General features: G+C 38.2%; 1 protein-coding gene across 3 annotated transcripts in view; it reads left to right on the top strand.

The window, feature by feature from the left end:
* Positions 1–18970, top strand: part of LOC132020845 (chromatin remodeling regulator CECR2) — a 168795-nt gene that overhangs the window by 117062 nt on the left and 32763 nt on the right. For all 3 annotated transcript variants that reach the window (XM_059404972.1, XM_059404974.1, XM_059404973.1), the window contains exons 3-7: positions 10448–10631; positions 11606–11745; positions 12503–12607; positions 14862–14911; positions 15629–15798. In XM_059404972.1, the coding sequence (XP_059260955.1) occupies positions 10448–10631; positions 11606–11745; positions 12503–12607; positions 14862–14911; positions 15629–15798 (649 nt within the window). The remainder of the gene's footprint in view (positions 1–10447; positions 10632–11605; positions 11746–12502; positions 12608–14861; positions 14912–15628; positions 15799–18970) is intronic.

Consider the following 18970-nt stretch of genomic DNA (forward strand, 5'->3'; position numbering starts at 1 on the left):
TCATCTTTATTAAGATGCAATTTAGATATAGATACAATAAAGCTTGCACAATTCAAGGGTACAGGGGTTTTTTTGGACACAGAGTACACCATTTTGTTACCATCCTATTCAAGATAATAGGATATTTTCATCTCTGCAGAAGGTGCACTTTGCCATTAAATATACCATTAAATGGCAATATAACCCCTCCACATTGTACCCCAGGCAGTCAGTGATCTGATTTTTATCACTGTAAGTTTTGCCTTATTTGGGAATTTTATATGGGTGGGATCATACAGTATGTTCTCTGGTGTCCTGTTTCTTTCAGTCAGCATAATGTGTGATAGTCATTGATACTGCTATTTGTAACAGTAGTTTTTTCTGTTATGGGGAGAAGAAATCTAAATTGTATTCCACTGGAGAAATATGTCACAATTTATCTGTCCACTAGTTGATGGACTTAAATTTTGCTTCTGTCATACGTAAAGCTATGAACATTTGCGTACAGATGTTTTTGTGGGCATATGTTTTCACTTTTCTTGGGAATTTTAAGAGTAAAGAAACTGCCAGACTATTTTCTAAGTAGTTGTGAGTCATTTATATTCCTACTAACAACATCAGGACCTTCCATAATGTCAAGAAAGTTTTCTTCTAGGTGTTGTTTCAGTTTTAGCAGTTGGCCTTATGATGCATTTTGAATTAATGTTTATACTGGGTGTGAAGTAGAAGGTCAGTGTTCTTTTTTTTTCCCATATGGATATCGTATATATTCGGTACCTTTCTGGACTCTCCCCTATTCCATTGATCTGTATGTCTTATATTTATACAAATACCAGATTGTCTGGTATTAATAAGTTTTCCAACTTTGGGCAGAAATTTTTTTTTCGTTGTTTTTACTATTCTAAGTTTGTGTGCATTTCCATATAAATTTTAAAACAACATTTTGGTGGCGGAGAGTGGAGGAAGCATCCTGCTAGGACAGTAAACCATTTTGAGCAACATTGAATTTCCCTGTCCTTAACCATGATATATATGTTTCATTATTTGTTTATTTTCTTTAATTTCAATAATTTTTTTAGTTTTCACAGTGAAAACTTTGAAGCAGCTTTCCATTTGTTTCTAAGTAGTTGATATTTTTGATGATACTATAAGTGGAATTACATTAAAGTTTTTATCTTTTGTGTGCATTTATTTATTGAGAGCAAGAGCACCTGGGCACACGTGTGCATGGTACCAGAGTTGGAAGGGGCAGAGGAAGAGAAACTTAAAGCATACTTTGCATTCAGTGCAGAGCCCAACATGGCGCTCATGTCTCCACCCATGAGATCATGACCTGAGTCAAAACAAATAGTTGGTCACTTAACAAAACTAAGCCATCCCGTGCCCCCCAAATTTTTATTTTCTATTTTTTTCTAGAATGCATAAAATGCTGTTGATTTTTGTATATTGACCATGTTTTTATAAGATTTACTTATATTAGAAAGAGACTGGGTAGAGAGGCAGAGAGAGAATCTCGGGCAGACTCTCTGCTAAACAGGGAGCCCACTGCAGGGCTTGATCTCCCCACCCATGAGTTTTTTTGTTTATTTGTTTTTGTTTTTGTTTTTTAAGATTTTATTTATGTATTTGATGGGGTGCCTGGGTGGCTCGTGGGTTGAAGCCTCTGCTTTCGGCCCAGGTCATCGTCTCAGGGTCCTGGGATCAAGCCCCACATCAGGCTCTCTGTTCAGTGGGGAGCCTGCTTCCCCACTTCTCTCTCTGCTTGCCTCTCTGCCTACTTGTGATCTCTGTCTGTCAAATAAATAAATAAAATAATCTTTAAAGGTATTTTATTTATTTATTTGAGACAGAGAACATGAGCAGGGAGCCGCGGGAGAGGCAGAGGCAGACTCCTGCTGAGCAGAGCGCCTGACGTGGGGCTTTATCTCAGGACCCCAGCATCACGACCTGAGCCAGAGGCAGATGGTTAACCCACAGAGCCACCCAGGTACCCATCACCACCCATGAGATAATGACCTGTGCGGAAACCAAGGGTTGGACACCTAACCCACTCACCACCCAGGTGCCCCAGCCATGTTTTTACAATTTTCCTGAATTCACTGTTTAGTTTTACTGGTTTTGTTGTAGCTTTCTGATGATTTTTATGTAGTCTGCAGTTTAAAACAGCTTTGCTTCCTCCACTCCATTCTATGTCCCTTATATTTGTCTTACGCTACAGCAAAGACTCAGTATATATTCTTCTCCCCCACACCCCCCAAGATTTTCGTTACTGGGGCATCTGAGTGGCTCAGCTGGTTAAGTGTCTGCCTTTGGCTCAGGTCATGATCCTGGAATGTCAGGATCAAGCCCAGCTGCTGAGCAGGGAGTCTCCTTCTCCCTCTGGCCCTCACCCCACTCTTGTGCCCTCTCTCTCAAATAAATAAGTAAAAAAAAATTTTTTTTTAAATTTTATTTGTTTACTTGAAACCGAGAGAGAGAGAGAACACAAGCTGAGGGAGAAGCAGAGGGAGAGAAAGAAGCAACTTCGCCCCATGCTGAGCAGGGAGCCAGAGATGGGGCTCAGTCCAGGGCCATGGGATCATGACTTGAGCCAAAGGCAGATGCCTAACTAACTGAGCCACCATGTGTCCCTCAATATATATTCTTTTAATTATAGAGAGAAAGTGTTCAGTCTTTCACCATTAAATAAGAAGTGTTGTTTCTTTTGTATATTGCTGAATGTTATTTGCTTAATAATTTGTTGCATGTGTGTTCATGAGGAATAATTGTCTAGTTTTATGTTCTGTATCTGTCCGATTTTGGTGCAAGGATTGAGATGTGTTCTCTCCTGTTTTCTGAAACAGTTTTTGTGATTTCTTTCAAATACTTCCTTGAGGGACACTTGGGTGGCTCAGTCAGTTAAACATCTGCCTTCAGCTCATATCCTGTTCTCAGGGTTCTGGGATCCAGTCCTGCATCAGACTCCCTGCCCGCTTCTTTCTCTACTTGCCATGCCCCCTGTTTGTGCTCACTCTCTCTGCCTCACTCTCTCTCTGACAAGTAAAATTAAAATAAAAATGTTTCTTCGAATATTTGGAAGAATTGATCACTGAAAACCTTTGAGTTTGTAGTTTTCTTTGTGCCAGCTTTTGATTATTATTGATTCACTTTCTTGAATAGATGAAGTCTGTCCAGGTATTCTATTTCTTAAGTCCTTTTTTGTAAGTTATTTGGTGTTTTTCAAGGAATTTGTCTACTCTAAGTTGTAAAATTTTTCTCATAATGCTGTTCATAATGTTCTCTTCTCCTTTTAATGTGTGAGATTTGCAGTGATAGCTCCACTTCTGATTCCTGATATATAATTTGTTGTTTCTCCCTCTTTATTCTTTCTGCAGGTCTATCAACTTTTCAAACATTTGTTAAGGAATCAACTTTTTACTTGACCTACTGTTCACTTGTTTTCTACTTTATTGATTTCTCGTTTTTATTATTTTCTTCTGTTTACTTTATAGTTTGCTCTTCTTTTTTTTTTTTAGTCAGAGTACTATTTTTGAGACTTTTTACCCTTTTAGTTCAGGTATTTAAAGCTGTAACTTTCCTTCTAAGCAGTGCTTGGCTGCTTTGATATACTGTAGTTTCATTATCATTTGAAACATGTTCTACTTTATTTTTATATTTCTTCCATGATCCTTGGGTTATAAAAGAGTGTGTTGTCTAATTTCTGGATATCTTAGTGTTTTTATTCCTAATTTACATGTGTTCTGATAATCTACTCTATGAGATTTCAATCACTTAAGATTATTAAAACTTATTGTATGTCCCAGCATCTGGTTTATCATAGTGAGCATTTCATATGCACTTGAGAAGAATATATTGCAGTTTTTATGCATAGTATTCTGTAAATGTCAGGTCATGTTGTAGTATTTTTGAGATCTCCGTCCTCAATGGTTCTTTTGTCTACTTGGCATATTAATTAGAAAGATGTTAAAAATATTTGCCTATACTTGTGGATTTGTCTGTTCTCCCTTTCCTTCTGTCATTTTTTGTTCCGTGAATTTTGAGGTACTGTTGTAAGATACATATATGTAGCCTTATTATGTATTCGTGGTGAATTGGCCTTTTGTCTTCTTCAAACTACTTTGTTGTTGTTTTTTTTTTGTTTTTTTTTTTTTTTTTTTTTAGATTTTATTTATTTATTTGACAGAGAGAGATCACAAGTAGGCATAGAGGCAGGCAGAGAGGCAGGCAGAGAGAGAGAGGAGGAAGCAGGCTCCCCGCCGAGCAGAGAGCCCGATGCGGGACTCGATCCCAGGGCCCTGAGATCATGACCTGAGCCGAAGGCAGCGGCTTAACCCACTGAGCCACCCAGGCGCCCCCTACTTTGTTATTAATCTTCATTCTCCCTAATACCTATCATTCTGCCTAATTTTCTCTCCTTCTATTGTTTGTATTTTTATGGTTAAATAGTATCTTACAGATGATATCCTATAGTTGGTCTTGCTTTTTTTCACTCAGTCTGAGAATTTCTGAGTTAGTTGGGACGTTTCATCCATTTATGGTTAATGCAGTTGGTATAATTGGTTTCTAACTTACTCTTCTGGGCTTTTTTTTTTTTTTTTTTTTTTTTTTAAGTGTACAATTTATTGGTTTTTAGTATATTCACAAAACTCTGTAATCATCACCACTAGTTCCAGAGCATTTTTAACACTCCCAAAAGATGCCTAATATCTGTTGGTTGTCACTACCCATCTCCTCCAACCTCTAATACTAGGCAGATTTTTTCCCGTTTTAGGTATCTGTTATAAGGGTAGTCATACACTATTTGCTTTTTTGTATCTGGCTTTGACTTAGCATAATGTTTTCAGGGCCATCTGTGTTGTATCATGAATCAACTACTTCGTTCCTTTTTATGGCTGAAAAATATTTTATCCATCATTTTATAGACATTTACATTGAGCTCATTTACATGAGCTTTTTGGCTCATGTAAATTATGCTGCTGTATATGCACATTTGTGTACATATTTTTGCATGGATGTCTGTTTTCATTTCTCTTAAGTGTATACCTAGAAGTGGAATAGTTGAGTCATATAGTAGTTCTGTTAATTTTTTGAGTAGCTCCTCATACCTTTCTGAGGTAGCTACAGCATTTCCCTTTCCCACCAACAGTGTATGAGGGTTCCAGTTTCTCCACATCATAGGCTTATTATTATCATCTGTCTTTTTTAATTTTTGCTGTCATTGTGGGTGTGAGGTGATATCTCATTGTGGGTTTGGTTTGTATTTTCAAGTGACTGATGATGTCAGTCTTGTTCTGATTTTTGATGAGCTGATGAACTGATGATGAGCATCTTATTCTGATTTTTGTTCCTCTTTTGGCCCTTAAATGCTTTCTTTTTTGATTATTTTTGTTAGTACTTTCCTTTATTTCCTCTTTTGGTTTTGTGTTTGTGCATATTTTAGTGGCTCTAAAGCTAACAGATTTTAATCCTTAAATTATCAGAAGCTATTCAGGTTTTTTTAAAGATATATTTATTTGAAAGGGAGAGAACATGTGCCCACTAGCCCAGTAGGATCAGAGGGAAAAGGAGAGACTCTCCCAACAGATCCCTGCTGAGCACTGAGCCCTGACATAGGTCTCTATCTCACAACCTTGAGCTCATGCCCTGAGCTGAAATCAAGAGTTGGCTGCTCAACTAATAAAGCCATTCAGGTGCCCCAGCTACGCAGAATTCTTCTTGTACCCTTTCACAACTTAACAGGTGACACTTCAGTTTTCCCAATTAATATCTATAGTATTTAGGTTCCCATGTGGCTTCCATTCAAAAACGTATTTCATCTTTTTAAAGGATGGTTACATTTTGATTTCAGGTTGCCTTTTAGTGCTTTTCTGTTACCCAAAATAAGCATTCGTAAATATCTTATAAAATCTGTATTATATATATGTGTCTCTTCTAAGAGATACATTTTGTATTTTAGTCCTATTTTCCTTTAATTTAATACTACCCTGATTTTTAACTGATCGCAGCTTTCAATATGATGTTAGGATATGTTGAGCACAGCAGCTATTACATGGCCCTAGAAAAGAGTAGTTGTTTAAATTTTTTTGTTCTGGGTCTTTCTATGATCTTTAAGAATAAACACTTTATCAGATGCTCTTATAAAGCCTTTTAGCTCTTGCTTCACTCAGAACCAAAATCTTTCTCTCACTCCAGTGCTCATGTACTCATGTAGCTTAACTGTTCACACATATTTTATCTACTTCACAGAGAGTTGTAGGCAGTGGAAGGAATTTTTTTCTTTTTTCATTTAAGTCTCCCTTGTGCTACCCATGATGACTGTCTAAATTGTTCCCCTGCATGTAGACTACAGATAGCCTTTCATGTCTCAAAGAACCAACACATGCCTCAAAGAACTCAAGTCCTCTTTTTCTTTCTTCTTTTTCTTTTCTTTCTTTCTTTTTTATTATTTTTTCTCCTTTCTAAGATTTTATTTCTTGGTTGCCTGGGTGGCTCAGTCAGTTAAGCGGCTGCCTTCAGCTCAGGTCATGATCTCAGGGTCCTGGGATCAAGTCCCTCATCTGGCTCCCTGCCGAGTGGGGAGCCTGCTTCTCCCTCTCCCTCTGCCCGCCGCTCTGTCTACTTGTGCTCTCTCTCTCTCTGTCAAATAAAATCTTTTTAAAAATGATTTTCAAATCTTTTTTTTAAAGAATTTTAAAAAGAGATTTTATTTATTTATTTTACAGAGAGAGACAGAGAAGAAACACAAGCAGGAAGAGTGGGAGAGGGAGAAGCAGGCTTCCTGCCAAGCAGGGAGACCAACATAGGACTCCATCCCAGGACTCTGGGATCATGACTTGAGCCCAAGGCAGACCATTAATGACTGAGCCACCCAGGTGCCCCAAGAGTCCTGTTTTCTCATCTGTGATGATTTAGTATAGGTTGGAGATCAGTTAATACAAGTTATGTCGTCAAGAGTTCTGCCAGCTCCAGCCAGCTGAGACTTGTATTACATACTTTACTGAGGTCCTGCCACCCTTGTCAACATTCATTCCACCTGCAGAAGCATGTACCCTAAGAAGCATAGTGCTTGAGTTCTAAGAAATAGCTAACTTTGGGAGTTTGGAAGGTGATAATCACATATTCTCTCTCTCTCCCGCACAAGTTAAGATAAGGAAAATATCGGGGCGCCTGGGTGGCTCAGTGGTTAAGCCGCTGCCTTCAGCTCAGGTCATGATCTCAGGGTCCTGGGATCGAGTCCCGCATCGGGCTCTCTGCTCAGCAGGGAGCCTGCTTCCTCCTCTCTCTCTCTCTCTGCCTGCCTCTCTGCCTACTTGTGATTTCTCTCTGTCAAATGAATAAATAAAATCTTTAAAAATAAAAAAATAAAAAAAAAGATAAGGAAAATATCATTTAATTTTAAATTTTAAAGCATTTGGAACTTTTTCAGACAAGAAACAAAATGCACCTGGATGTGTTCATAACCTTTGGTTAGTTTAATCTTTCTGTTAACTATATTCTATTGAGACATTTTATTATAATTCAGAATAATTTCAGAAAGATGAGAGGTATTTTAGTCATTAAGAGAGAATTGTACTGAGCCGTATAGATGAGTAAGCCAGGAATGTTCCAGCAGTCTTCAGCAGCATAGTGCCCTTTGTTTCCTTTGAGTAGCAAAATCTGAAAGTGCATACAGAACTGTGTGTGTGCTCATTTTTGGGAGTGAGAGAGTATATGGTCCTCATCAGATTTTTTTTTTCCAGTGTTCTAAGATTCACTGTGTACCATACCCAGTGCTCCATGTAGTATGTGCCTTCCTTAATATCCACCACCAGGCTCAGCTAACCCCCTGCACCCCTCCCCTCCAAAACCTTCAGTTTGTTTCTCAGAGTCCAGTCTCTCATGGTTCGTCCCCCACTCCGATTTCCCCCATTCACTTTCCTTTCCTACTCCTAATGTCCTGCTTATTATTCCTTATGCTCCACAAGTAAGTGAAACCATATGATAATTGACTCTCCCTGTTCGACTTATTTCATTCAGCATAATCTCCTCCAGTTTCCTTCATATCGATAGAAAAGTTGGGTATTCATCCTTTCTGATGGAGGCATAATATTCCAAGAGTTTTATGTCATATAGAAGATTAAGAACCACCAAGTAGAAAGTTTTAGCCTGATTTTTGGCTTCCTGCAGCCTTTTTGTTTCAGATGCTCTTAAAAGTTTTTTCCCCTCTTTGAATTTCTGATGTTTAAAGAAAGGGATGTAGATTTATATGAGGAGTTTTATCTTTATACAAGGAAATTGAATTATCTTGAATTCTAAGCTCTCAAGTATCTCTTGGTAAGGTAGTATGGAGATGTCTTAAGAAAACCTTTAGCAAAAGCCATGTAATTGAAATCAAGTAGGCTAATAGGGCTATTGGAAAGGAATCTCAAACATGCACTTCTTTGAGACAAGTAGAGGCTTTCAGACAGATTGTAGGCACAAAGAACAACACTGTTTATACACATTCAGTGTTGCAGGACTGGTATGCTGGTGCTTCCTTTGCCTCACACTAGAATTAGAACTTTCCCTATGCCTAGCCTGACCCAGCCTGCCTCCTGCCACATCCCCCAGCGAAGCTGCCATTCTGAAAATTGTCTCAATATCATAGATTCCATATTTTATTTTACTGCAGGAAAAACATGCCTTGTTACTTGGGGTATTTGGTGTGCTTATGAAAGTGCAGCAGAGTGTAGCATGCATGTGGTAAAGGGATATATTACCAAAGAGTTATTGTCTTCATACTCCTTGCTACTAAAAAGCAATTTGAAAAATACACCCCATTTTATTTTCAAATTCACCATTGTCACACTGCTTTTGACTCCCAGTCTGACGTGTTCTTTCCCCAGCTCCTCCCTCCTGAAGGGGCAGCACCAGCTTCCCAGCTTCGTACGCAGTAGAGAGAGGAAGCCGGTGCATACCCAGTAAGGTTCAAGCCAGGTATTCACATGCCGGTGCTCAGACTTTGAATGTAGGTACTGCCATCAAATCAGGTGCCTGAGAGCCTTGATGTTAGAGACATTATGTCTTGGTAAACGAGCATGTTCACATTTCCGCCAGTTGAAAGACCAGTAGTAAGGAAGTAGTTTCTTCTCTCTTTGAAAATCAAAATGTTTAATTTATTGTTTGCATAAGGCTCTTTGATATTTTTTTCCATGATTATTTCCTTTGACTTCTGCAAATATAACTACCACAGATTGTCATTCAGCATGGTACATGCCTCTTTTTAAAATTACATTAACATGTAGCTTCTTTAGAGCTCCTTGCTTAATGAGGAAAAAAATTTTAAGTCACAAATAGGTGAGATTATACCCAGATTCATTAACTTTAGGGGGTGGGCTCCTGAGTGGCTCAGTCAGTTAACTGTCTGCCTTTGGCTCAGGTCATGTTTCTGGAGTCCAGGGATCAAGCCCCCACATTGGGCTTCCTGCTCAGTGGGGAGTCTGCTGCTCCCTCTCCCTCTGCTCCTCCCCTGCTCATGCTCTCTCTCTCAATTGCTTACCCTCTCAAATAAATAAATAAAAACTTCCAAAAAAAAAAAAGTTGAGAGAGAATAATCATCTAACAACTAAACAGCTCTTTATTATATTGTATACAAGGCACATTTGGGTACTATTCAAAATGACGTTATAAAATTGCCTGTCAAACTAATCAGGAAAAATTTAGGTTGCCGTCAAACTGTCTTAAATGTTCCCTGTAGAAAAAAAATCTTCAAAATTTAGAATACAGTTTTTATTTTGTTTTGTTTTGTTTTTGACAGAGAGAGCACAAATAGGCAGAGAGTCAGGCAGAAAGTGCACTGAGCAGAGAGCGCGACTCTGGGCTCGATCCCAAGACTCTGAGACCATGACCTGAGCCAAAGGCAGAGGCTTAACCCACTGAGCCACCCAGGCGCCCCAAGAATACAGTATTTTTTTAACAAATCTTAAAGATGATGTAACAGAATGTAAGATTATAGTTGCATATTGAAGTAGCTGCTTGTAATCTAGACCTTTTTTGACCTTTAATTCTTAACCTGAAATATAATTAATTAGGCTGGGCAAATGTTGTGGACCTAGTTTTGAACTGCTATCCATTCAAACTGTATAGTCTCTTTAATTGCATGAGCAAAGGTAAGACTTGCCTTAGTTTCACAATCTATACCATTGGTTATTAAAACTTTTATATATTGACCAGAATATGCTGTTTGTGATAAAGTAAAGCGATCTATTCTGTGAGAAACCCTCTTAACATATTTATCATCTTTGGAATTTGACAGCATTTGGTCCAAGTAGATAGTACAATAGCATTGAACTTCAATCAGGGCCTTCAGACCCTTTCTATTATTGCTTTTTTATTTCCTGCTTTCTGTTTAAGATTTGTCAGCTGTTAAACTACCAGTTCTCTCCACTTTTCCCACTCATCCCCTGTGTTTTATATTAATGTATTTTTGTGTTTGGGGCCATTTGTTTAGGCCTCAGACATTCCACAGCTACCTAGAGGACATCATCAACTACCGCTGGGAGCTTGAAGAAGGGAAGCCTAACCCTTTGAGAGAAGCCAGTTTCCAAGACCTGCCCCTTCGTACTCGTGTGGAAATCCTGCACCGCCTCTGTGATTATCGGCTAGATGCAGATGATGTCTTCGATCTTCTCAAGGTGCATAACTAATAAGCCCTTTTACTAGAGCAAACAAAAGGCCAGCAATCAGGATATAAAATCTGAAGATAATAAGAAAAGCGAGAATTCATTGACAATAAAAATGTATACAATGACCACTGTAGCCAGAGGATTCCTAGCCATACTATTAGATAGATGATTGTGTGTTATCTTGGTTCAATTTCTAGTTGTAATGCATTACAAAATATGTGTTGGAGAAGGAAGATGTAGATGTCTTCCCTCTGATTCCCTCTGATTCTACTGTTGTCTCTTTTAAAAGTCTGTCTTCTTTTAGAAGTCTGTCTCAGAGGGAGGATGTGGACTGTTGCTTTTTACTCATAGAGATGTCCGTGTCTAATCCTGTTCAGTCAGAAATGATGAAATATGTTGACAACTTCTTAGTTCAGCCCTCTCCTGGACACGGTATAAAATCATTGTGCAATTTAAGCACAGTCTTTGCTGAGAATTCAAGTTCTTGAATAGCAGTGGGAAGGCCAAAATAGGTCAGATCCTGAAGTAAATTTGGGAGCTGTATTGCTGGATCTCAGCTAGAATAAGAGGTTACTGTAGGTTACGATGGTGCTATAATAGAGATTCACATGGGGCAAAGCTTTTACAACATTGGATTCTATTCCGTTGTAATCGTCTTTCCTTTTGTTGATGCACACGTAAGTCCAAACCAAATATACAATATGTTCCTCAAAACTCCTTTTTGTTTCTTGTTTTGTTTTGTTGGTGAAATGCGGGCAATGATGGGGATGGGAAGTATTTGAAATATTTCCATATCCTGCTCTTCAAGGAAGGTATCATCTTCCCATTTTCTCTGTGCCCTGATTGAACGCTGCCTAAGATGCTTAGGCATTTTAAAATATGAGGTACATGTGACTATAAATTTTGAATCCTCATTTTAGTTTTCTCCCATTTTGTTTTGTTTCCTATTTCCCCAAACCTCTTTTCCCTATTCTTCTACCAAGGGTTTGGATGCAGACAGTCTCCGTGTGGAACCATTGGGCGAAGACAATTCAGGGGCACTCTATTGGTATTTCTATGGAACACGAATGTATAAGGAGGACCCGGTGCAAGGAAAATCCAATGGAGAACTCTCATTGAGCAGGTACGATCTTTGAGGTCAGGGTTGCGATAGCTACTGTATAAAAATATATCAGAATTTTGCAGCACAAATTTTTTTTCTTACGAAGGAATTAGATATAACAGCATGCCTGTCAAGAGTTGGCAAAGAGTTATTTCATACAAAAATAAAAAAGAATTCATAACGCAGCCTCTGCTATCAGAGTGGTGAAATATCCTGTTGTTTGGAAATTAGGTGCTTGATTTGAGGTACCTGAGGAGTCCTTTTTGCCCTTAGCCCGGACCACTATCTACAGTAAGTCACCAGCTGTGTAGTCACTCACAGTGGCAGTTGTCCTTTTGTAATCAGTTCTTGAGGACTCCTTTTTTTCTACTAGAATTAATGATCTGCTGCATCAGTATAGGACTAGAAGGCCCTTAAAAAAGAATGCCTGAAATGTGAGCCTTCCTAACTGAGGAGGACACGTGTTTCCACAGGTGATGGATCATTCCCAGGATGATGCTGCTGTCTTATTTTATTTTGGCTTCATTATTTCTGGGAGCACCATTAACTATTAGGGAAGTGTGTTAGTTTATACTCAGATTTTAATATTGTAAAATGTTGGTTTTTCTTATGCTAATAAGAGAAGACAGGAAGTCCTTCTGCTCTTTCCCTATAACCACTGCGTTTAATCCTTTATAATGAGCTCATGGCCAGAAAAACTGTAGTTATTAATTTAAAAAGCATATGTAATGCATAAATTCTATTACAAAACATTTTGATTTAATATACTATTTCTTAGGGAAAGTGAAGGACAAAAAAATGTCTCTGCTGTTCCTGGGAAAACAGGAAAAAGAAGAGGAAGACCTCCAAAACGGAAGAAACTACAGGAGGAAATTTTAGTGAAGTAAGACATTCATGTTGTTCTGTGCCACTCATAAACCTGCGTGCTTACAAGGCACCTTAATTTCACTTGTTCTTTCATCCCTGATTTTCCCTTGAGCCATGGGAAGGATATGGGACTTAGATGAGAGAGACTGGGGTCTGAATCCTCATGAAATTACTAAATATGTACTCAGGAAGCCCTATCTGCATGACCTACTCTCTCTAAGCCTATTCTTTTATGGGACAATAGGGATACTACTAATAATAAGGATTAGATTGAACAGGATAATGAATGTGTCAGTGTAACAGACTGAAAACTGTGATGACCCACAGAAAGTGCTCAATACGTATTAACTTTCAAAATTGGTTGTATCAAACATTTTTTTCATAGGAGTACAGAGCAAGTTAATTCTGATTAACCCTCACTGTAATAATCAGCATTTTAATAGGATTATATATCACATATAAGTTTAAGAGTTAATTCTTTCCCTTTGAGCAGAACTTAGTAGCACATTTGCTTTATTGTATTTAGAATTTAGAATAAAATTTCCTACAGTAGAGAATAGGTAATATTCTTTAACATTCTCTAACATTTTATACTCTTTATTTTATATTTAACTTTAGCAAGGAAAAAGATTCTGTTACATATGGGAAATTTTATTTTATACATTATGCATTATCTCTTAGGAAATTCCACTACATGAATCTTAATACAGGAATTCTGAGGGGCGCCTGGGTTGTTAAGCGTCTGCCTTTGTCTTAGGTCATGGTCCCAGGGTCCTGGGATGGAGCCCCGCATTGGGCTTCCTGCTTAACGGGAAGCCTGCTTCTCCCCCTCCCACCCCACCCGCCCTCGCTTGTGTTCCCTCTCTCACTGAGTGTCTCTGTCAAATAAATAAAATCTTTAAATTTTTTTTTTTTTTTTAAGATCTGGCCTTTAGTGTATAAATATACTTCCTGGAAGTTAGGTCATATTCTTAAAATTTCTAGTAACAGAGCACAAACCACTTCTTCCCTCTAAATTGTAGAACTGCTAAATCTAAATGCTTGAAGTAAGCCAGATTTCTTATTGTTGCTTATTAACTACTAAGAAGTATTGGTTTCTAGGAATTGGATTATAAATACATGAGTCAGGATTTAATTTTTTTTTCTTCTTTTAAATCTAAGAATTAGTGTTCACCTAACTTTCCAGAAATTTGACTACAGAGTATTGCTTTCCTCCTATCCATTTTGTGAGAAGTGTCTTATAATTATGTTCTGTACACATGACATCTATTGTAGGATTTTGTTAGCAATCTCCATTTTCTTACAGATTTGGAAAGCTGTTCTTTTAGACCCATTTCCACTTCCCTGTTAAGTGCTAACAATTAAGGTACCTTAGCGTTGGAATATAGACTCATTTTCAGCATATGTGGACTTGTACTACCCTCTACTGGTGATTTTATTCTGTAGAGCTCTGTATCCGGTACAGTATTTATATATTTTTTAATTAAATAAAACTTAACATTCAGTTCCTCAGCCATACCAACCACATTTCAAGTACTTAGTAGCTACCTGTGGTTCATAGCTGAGATGTTGGACAGCGACAGTGAGGACATTTTCATTCTCACAGAACATTCTGTGGAACAGTACTGCTATAGATCATTGAAAACAAACAGAAGTCCAGATCACCTACATGATTCAGTGATACGAACAGCAGCGATGCTTAACACTAGTGTGCTGAACACTTTTGTATTTAATAATTTAATCTTCAACATCCCTGTAGGTAGGCATTATTTATAACCCATTTACAGGGAAGTTAATTAACTTTCCGAGGTCACATGGTAAGAGGCAGGTCTCAGTAGGGGCAGTCTGACATTAGAGTCTGTGTTCTTAGCTGCTATCTTATAGGAGGTTAAATTAAGAATGGCTTAAATTTATTATAGCCCTTATCAGGGAGGAGGACATTAGAATCCCATAGTTTGAGGGGAAGTGGGGGTATTTAACTGTTAATACTTAACTCCTCTATTTGATTTCCAAAAAGCTGTTATGAAACCTAATATTTTCCTGTTACATAGGATGTTAGCATTTAATTGGGTTCCTTCTCTATACCAACACAACTATCTCCTGATTTTGCTTTACTCAGTAGAGTCATTCCTCCTCCAAACATCATCCCCTTGAAACAAACACCCTTCATATATTACATTAATTGGGTCTAACTTGGTTGGCGGGGAGAGCACAGAACAATTTTGAACATGTCTTTGTTTTAATTGGTACCTCCTTTTCCTGTGTTTCAGTGAAAAGCAGGAAGAAAACTCCTTGGCATCTGAACCACAGACAAGAAATGGTAATGATTTTCATTAGAGTCCAGAAAAGATTAAGTAAACATGATTGATTTATATCATGATCGCAGTACACTTTCCAGAGTCCTGCAAAGCAGTTAAGATGAATGCAGTATTGCCTTCTTGTTAGCCTTGTTCAGTTCTTTCTTGGTCACACTTCACCTGTGCCCCTCTCTCCGTCTCATTGATAACTAGAGATCTTCCCTTGTGCCCTCTGACCTTGGCACAGTGGAATGGGCACCAAACCTTTGGATGAATGAGCAGCTTCTCAAAGAGTTACCTTTCTAATGTAAAGTGCTGTACAAGGGAGTGTATTGGTTTCCTAACCTAGATTTCAGTTCTATAATCCAGATTGCATAAAACTGGGAGGGAGGTAGTATCACATTACAGTACGTCAACAGAAATGAGACAAGGAAGACTCCACAGAAGTGCAAATCAAAACCATTTGAAAAGTAAGTGTATTTAAGCATTTCTAGGATTTTAAAATCTGTAATTACAAAGGTCACAGTAGTTATAGTTGTATTGCTATTAGGCATTCTTAATTTCTAGGTGTAAATGGAGTTAGTAACAGGAAAATCAAAATTATATATTATGAACCTTAAAATCCTTTTTTTGGATTCCTTCACTTTCACCATGACCCAGGGTAGAAATGAAATTGACAGTAAGTAAGAAGACAGGTCCTAGTGAGATTTATGTAATGAACTCATCCTTTTCATTGCTAGGGTCCCAAGGGCCAGGTCAAGGCACTTGGTGGCTCCTGTGCCAAACAGAAGAAGAATGGAGACAGGTCACTGAGAGTTTTCGGGAGAGGACCTCCCTTCGAGAACGGCAGCTCTATAAGCTCCTCAGTGAGGACTTCCTGCCTGAGATCTGCAATATGATTGCCCAGAAGGTATGCAAACAGTTGATCCCTCTCCTCTGCTTTATTTAAGGATGATTCATTAGAGTTTTTGAGTATATTTCTGCTGTCTCCTGGAAGTGGTACAAGCCTTCACTCTCATGTGGAGTGTTAAAATGGGACCTCATGCTACATACTCTCCTTCACTGTGGATATTCTCCTTACCCATGAAATCTTCTGTCTCCCCCACTCCCTAGCACTTAAAATGGCTTTTCATAGTCTGGAACCAGCCTTCCTTCTCCCATAGCATTCCCCAGGAAATGGTCCAAGACCCCCCAGGTATGTCTCCTGTCAGCCTGGCATACTTCTATATATGCAGCCTTTGGGAGTGGGGCGGTGGAGGGAGATGTCCTCTCTCACACTAAGCAGCAAGCTCTGAAGACTATTTGTCTCTCTAGTCCCAGTGCCAGCTCCACATGTGAGCTCTGTGTGCTGCTTTCTCCAGCTTCAGCTCGTGATAGTTTCATAAACCACATGTTCTATATTTTCACCTGAGCATCTTTCCCCCTCTACTTCCTTACCCATTTGAATACTGCTCTCCATAAGCTATCCCGTTTCTCCCAATTTTAAGATTTTCTTCCTTAACATGTTTTCTCATTACTTAATTCCATTTTGAGTTGTTTAAGCCTTTTTGGATTAGGCACCATGTCTGACCATTTGAAACCCACAACACCTGATATAATGTCTTTTCTGTGGTGGAGGCTCAATGTTCATTCACTTGCTTATTTCATTTCAATAATTCTAATACTTCTGATGTACGTGTTAGTAGAAACAGAAAAATTTGACCACCTGTCAATAAGATCTATAGAGAAAGTATCAATTAATTGCTGCAGTACCTCCAGGGAAAAACAAAATAAGAGCTTTATTGATTTGTTGTGAATCCAGTGATACTTACAACTTTTAAGTAGGTTGATGCTTTGAAAGGACAAATTGTAGAAAGTCACCATGCTCTAATAGTAGGCTCTTATAAATAGTGCTTCAAGAATTACATTTTCATAGCTGAGCAAAAAAAAATCTGCATTTCCCCATTAACAGATGTAATTCCATATACTATAATTATACTTACGTTTTTGTGATCTGCAATCCACCATGTCAGTTTTTCCAGGAATCAAAGCACATAATCTGATTTTTCTTAAAGTAACTATTTTATAGAAACGGTTTTTATAATTAACTTGCATAACATGGTATATGACTTTATTGATACAACTAATATGGTACATTAAATCATCTATAAGACATATGCCCAATCTGCTTAGAGAGAGACTGTGCCCAAGTGTGGGGAGGAGGGCAAAGGGACAGGGAGAAAAAGTCCCAAGCAGGCTCCCCACTGAGTACAGAGCCTGATGTAGGGCTCCATTCCAGGACCCTGAGATCATGACCTGAGCTGAAATCAAGAGTTTGACGCTTAACCAACTGAGCTACCCATGTGACCCTACTTTTTTACTGTGGTATTTAACCTAAGGTTTTTTTGAATAGGTGAACTAGGACGGGGGGTACTTCTTAGCATAAAACTGATAGTTTTGATGCAAAAAAAAATTCAGGGGTTGATTCTTTGCAAGAGAATAAATTTAAAAATAAGGTACACCTTAAGCATAATGCTGAAGAAAATGAAATTACAAGCCGAATAATAATAATTATAGAAGATTTGGTATTTTGTGTATGTTTTTTAATGTTATTTATTTATTTGAAAGTGAGAGAGAGAAAGTATGCACAAGAGCAGGGGCAGAGGGAGTGAGAGAAGCAGCCACCTGCTTTCCTACTCCCTGATGAGGAGGGAGCCCAACATGGGGCTTGATCCCTGAGACCCTAGGACCATGACCTGAGCCAAAGCCACCACCTGAGCCACCCAGATGCCCCGGATTTGATATTTTCAAAGGTGTATAGTGCTCTAAATTTGCAGACCTCATTGAAATGAGGTATTGATTACAAAAGAAGATAATCTAAATTGTGCAGTAGAAATCTTCACAGACCAGTAATTAGGGGGAAAGAGTTGTCACAAAAGGATCCCATCAAGAGCTTCAGAATCATTTGGATTTATTTGTAGGTAAATTTTCTAATCCTTTAAGAAGAGAGAACTTCCAAAAGTATCTAAATGAAGAAAGAAACAGGTAGCTCCCCTTTCTCATTCAGATACAGATACAGATATCTTAGCTTCCTGTTCTCACATAAACAAACACACCTTCTTCATTTGGTAAAGTAAATGTCAAGTCCTTAATGCTAACAAGTAAAAGCCAAAAGAGTAATGCATAACCCATCACAGTTAAACCTAAGCTCATACTACTGTCTTGGAAGTTTTATCCAATGTCAAGATGCAGCCAAAAAGAGTAAGAGGCAAGATAATAGAATATTTTCTAATACGTCAAATACTCTGATATTGCTTAGAAGTCAATAATAGTGCTGTGTAACTAGACTGCCTACTTCAGAATCACTTTGCACGCTTACTTTAAAAGCTCAGATTCTTGCCAGTGTACACTCCCAAACTCTGTCAGAATTGTTAGAAGTCTTACCTGTTAATATGTGGTTGCAGAAACTCTTCAGGTGATTCTTCTGCATACTGACATTTAAAGATCACTGAAAATAATCCCATTTATAGTAATAACAAAACAAATTCTCCATTCTGTAAAACTAACTTGAGTTTTGCAGAGTAGTTAAGAAAGAAAAAGCAAAAAACTTTTTTAGTAGATACGTATTTTTATATGTCATGTAAATATGTTAAGATCTCTCTGTTCCTTCAAGGAAAGAGTAAGTTTAGATATCAGTACTCACCAGGATAAATTGAGATTTATTGGAACCATAGCCAAATCCCAAGATAATAAAATTTTCCCTCCAAAATTACAGGTATTATTACAAGTATTGTAAGGTAGAAGTGGTAGGAGCAGTTGGAGGACTAGCTCTGTGTATTATTTCTTAAGTCAGTATATTGGAAGCATTCTGACAGGACCTTCATTTTATTTTTTTTTTATTTTTTTTTTTTTTTAAGATTTTTTATTTATTTATTTGACAGAGAGAAATCACAAGTAGATGGAGAGGCAGGCAGAGAGAGAGAGAGGGAAGCAGGCTCCCTGCCGAGCCGAGAGCCCGATGCGGGACTCGATCCCAGGACTCTGAGATCATGACCTGAGCCGAAGGCAGCGGCTTAACCCTCTGAGCCACCCAGGCGCCCCAG

Source organism: Mustela nigripes, chromosome 6, assembly GCF_022355385.1.
Source record: "Mustela nigripes isolate SB6536 chromosome 6, MUSNIG.SB6536, whole genome shotgun sequence".
In the NCBI taxonomy this organism is placed as follows: domain Eukaryota; kingdom Metazoa; phylum Chordata; class Mammalia; order Carnivora; family Mustelidae; genus Mustela; species Mustela nigripes.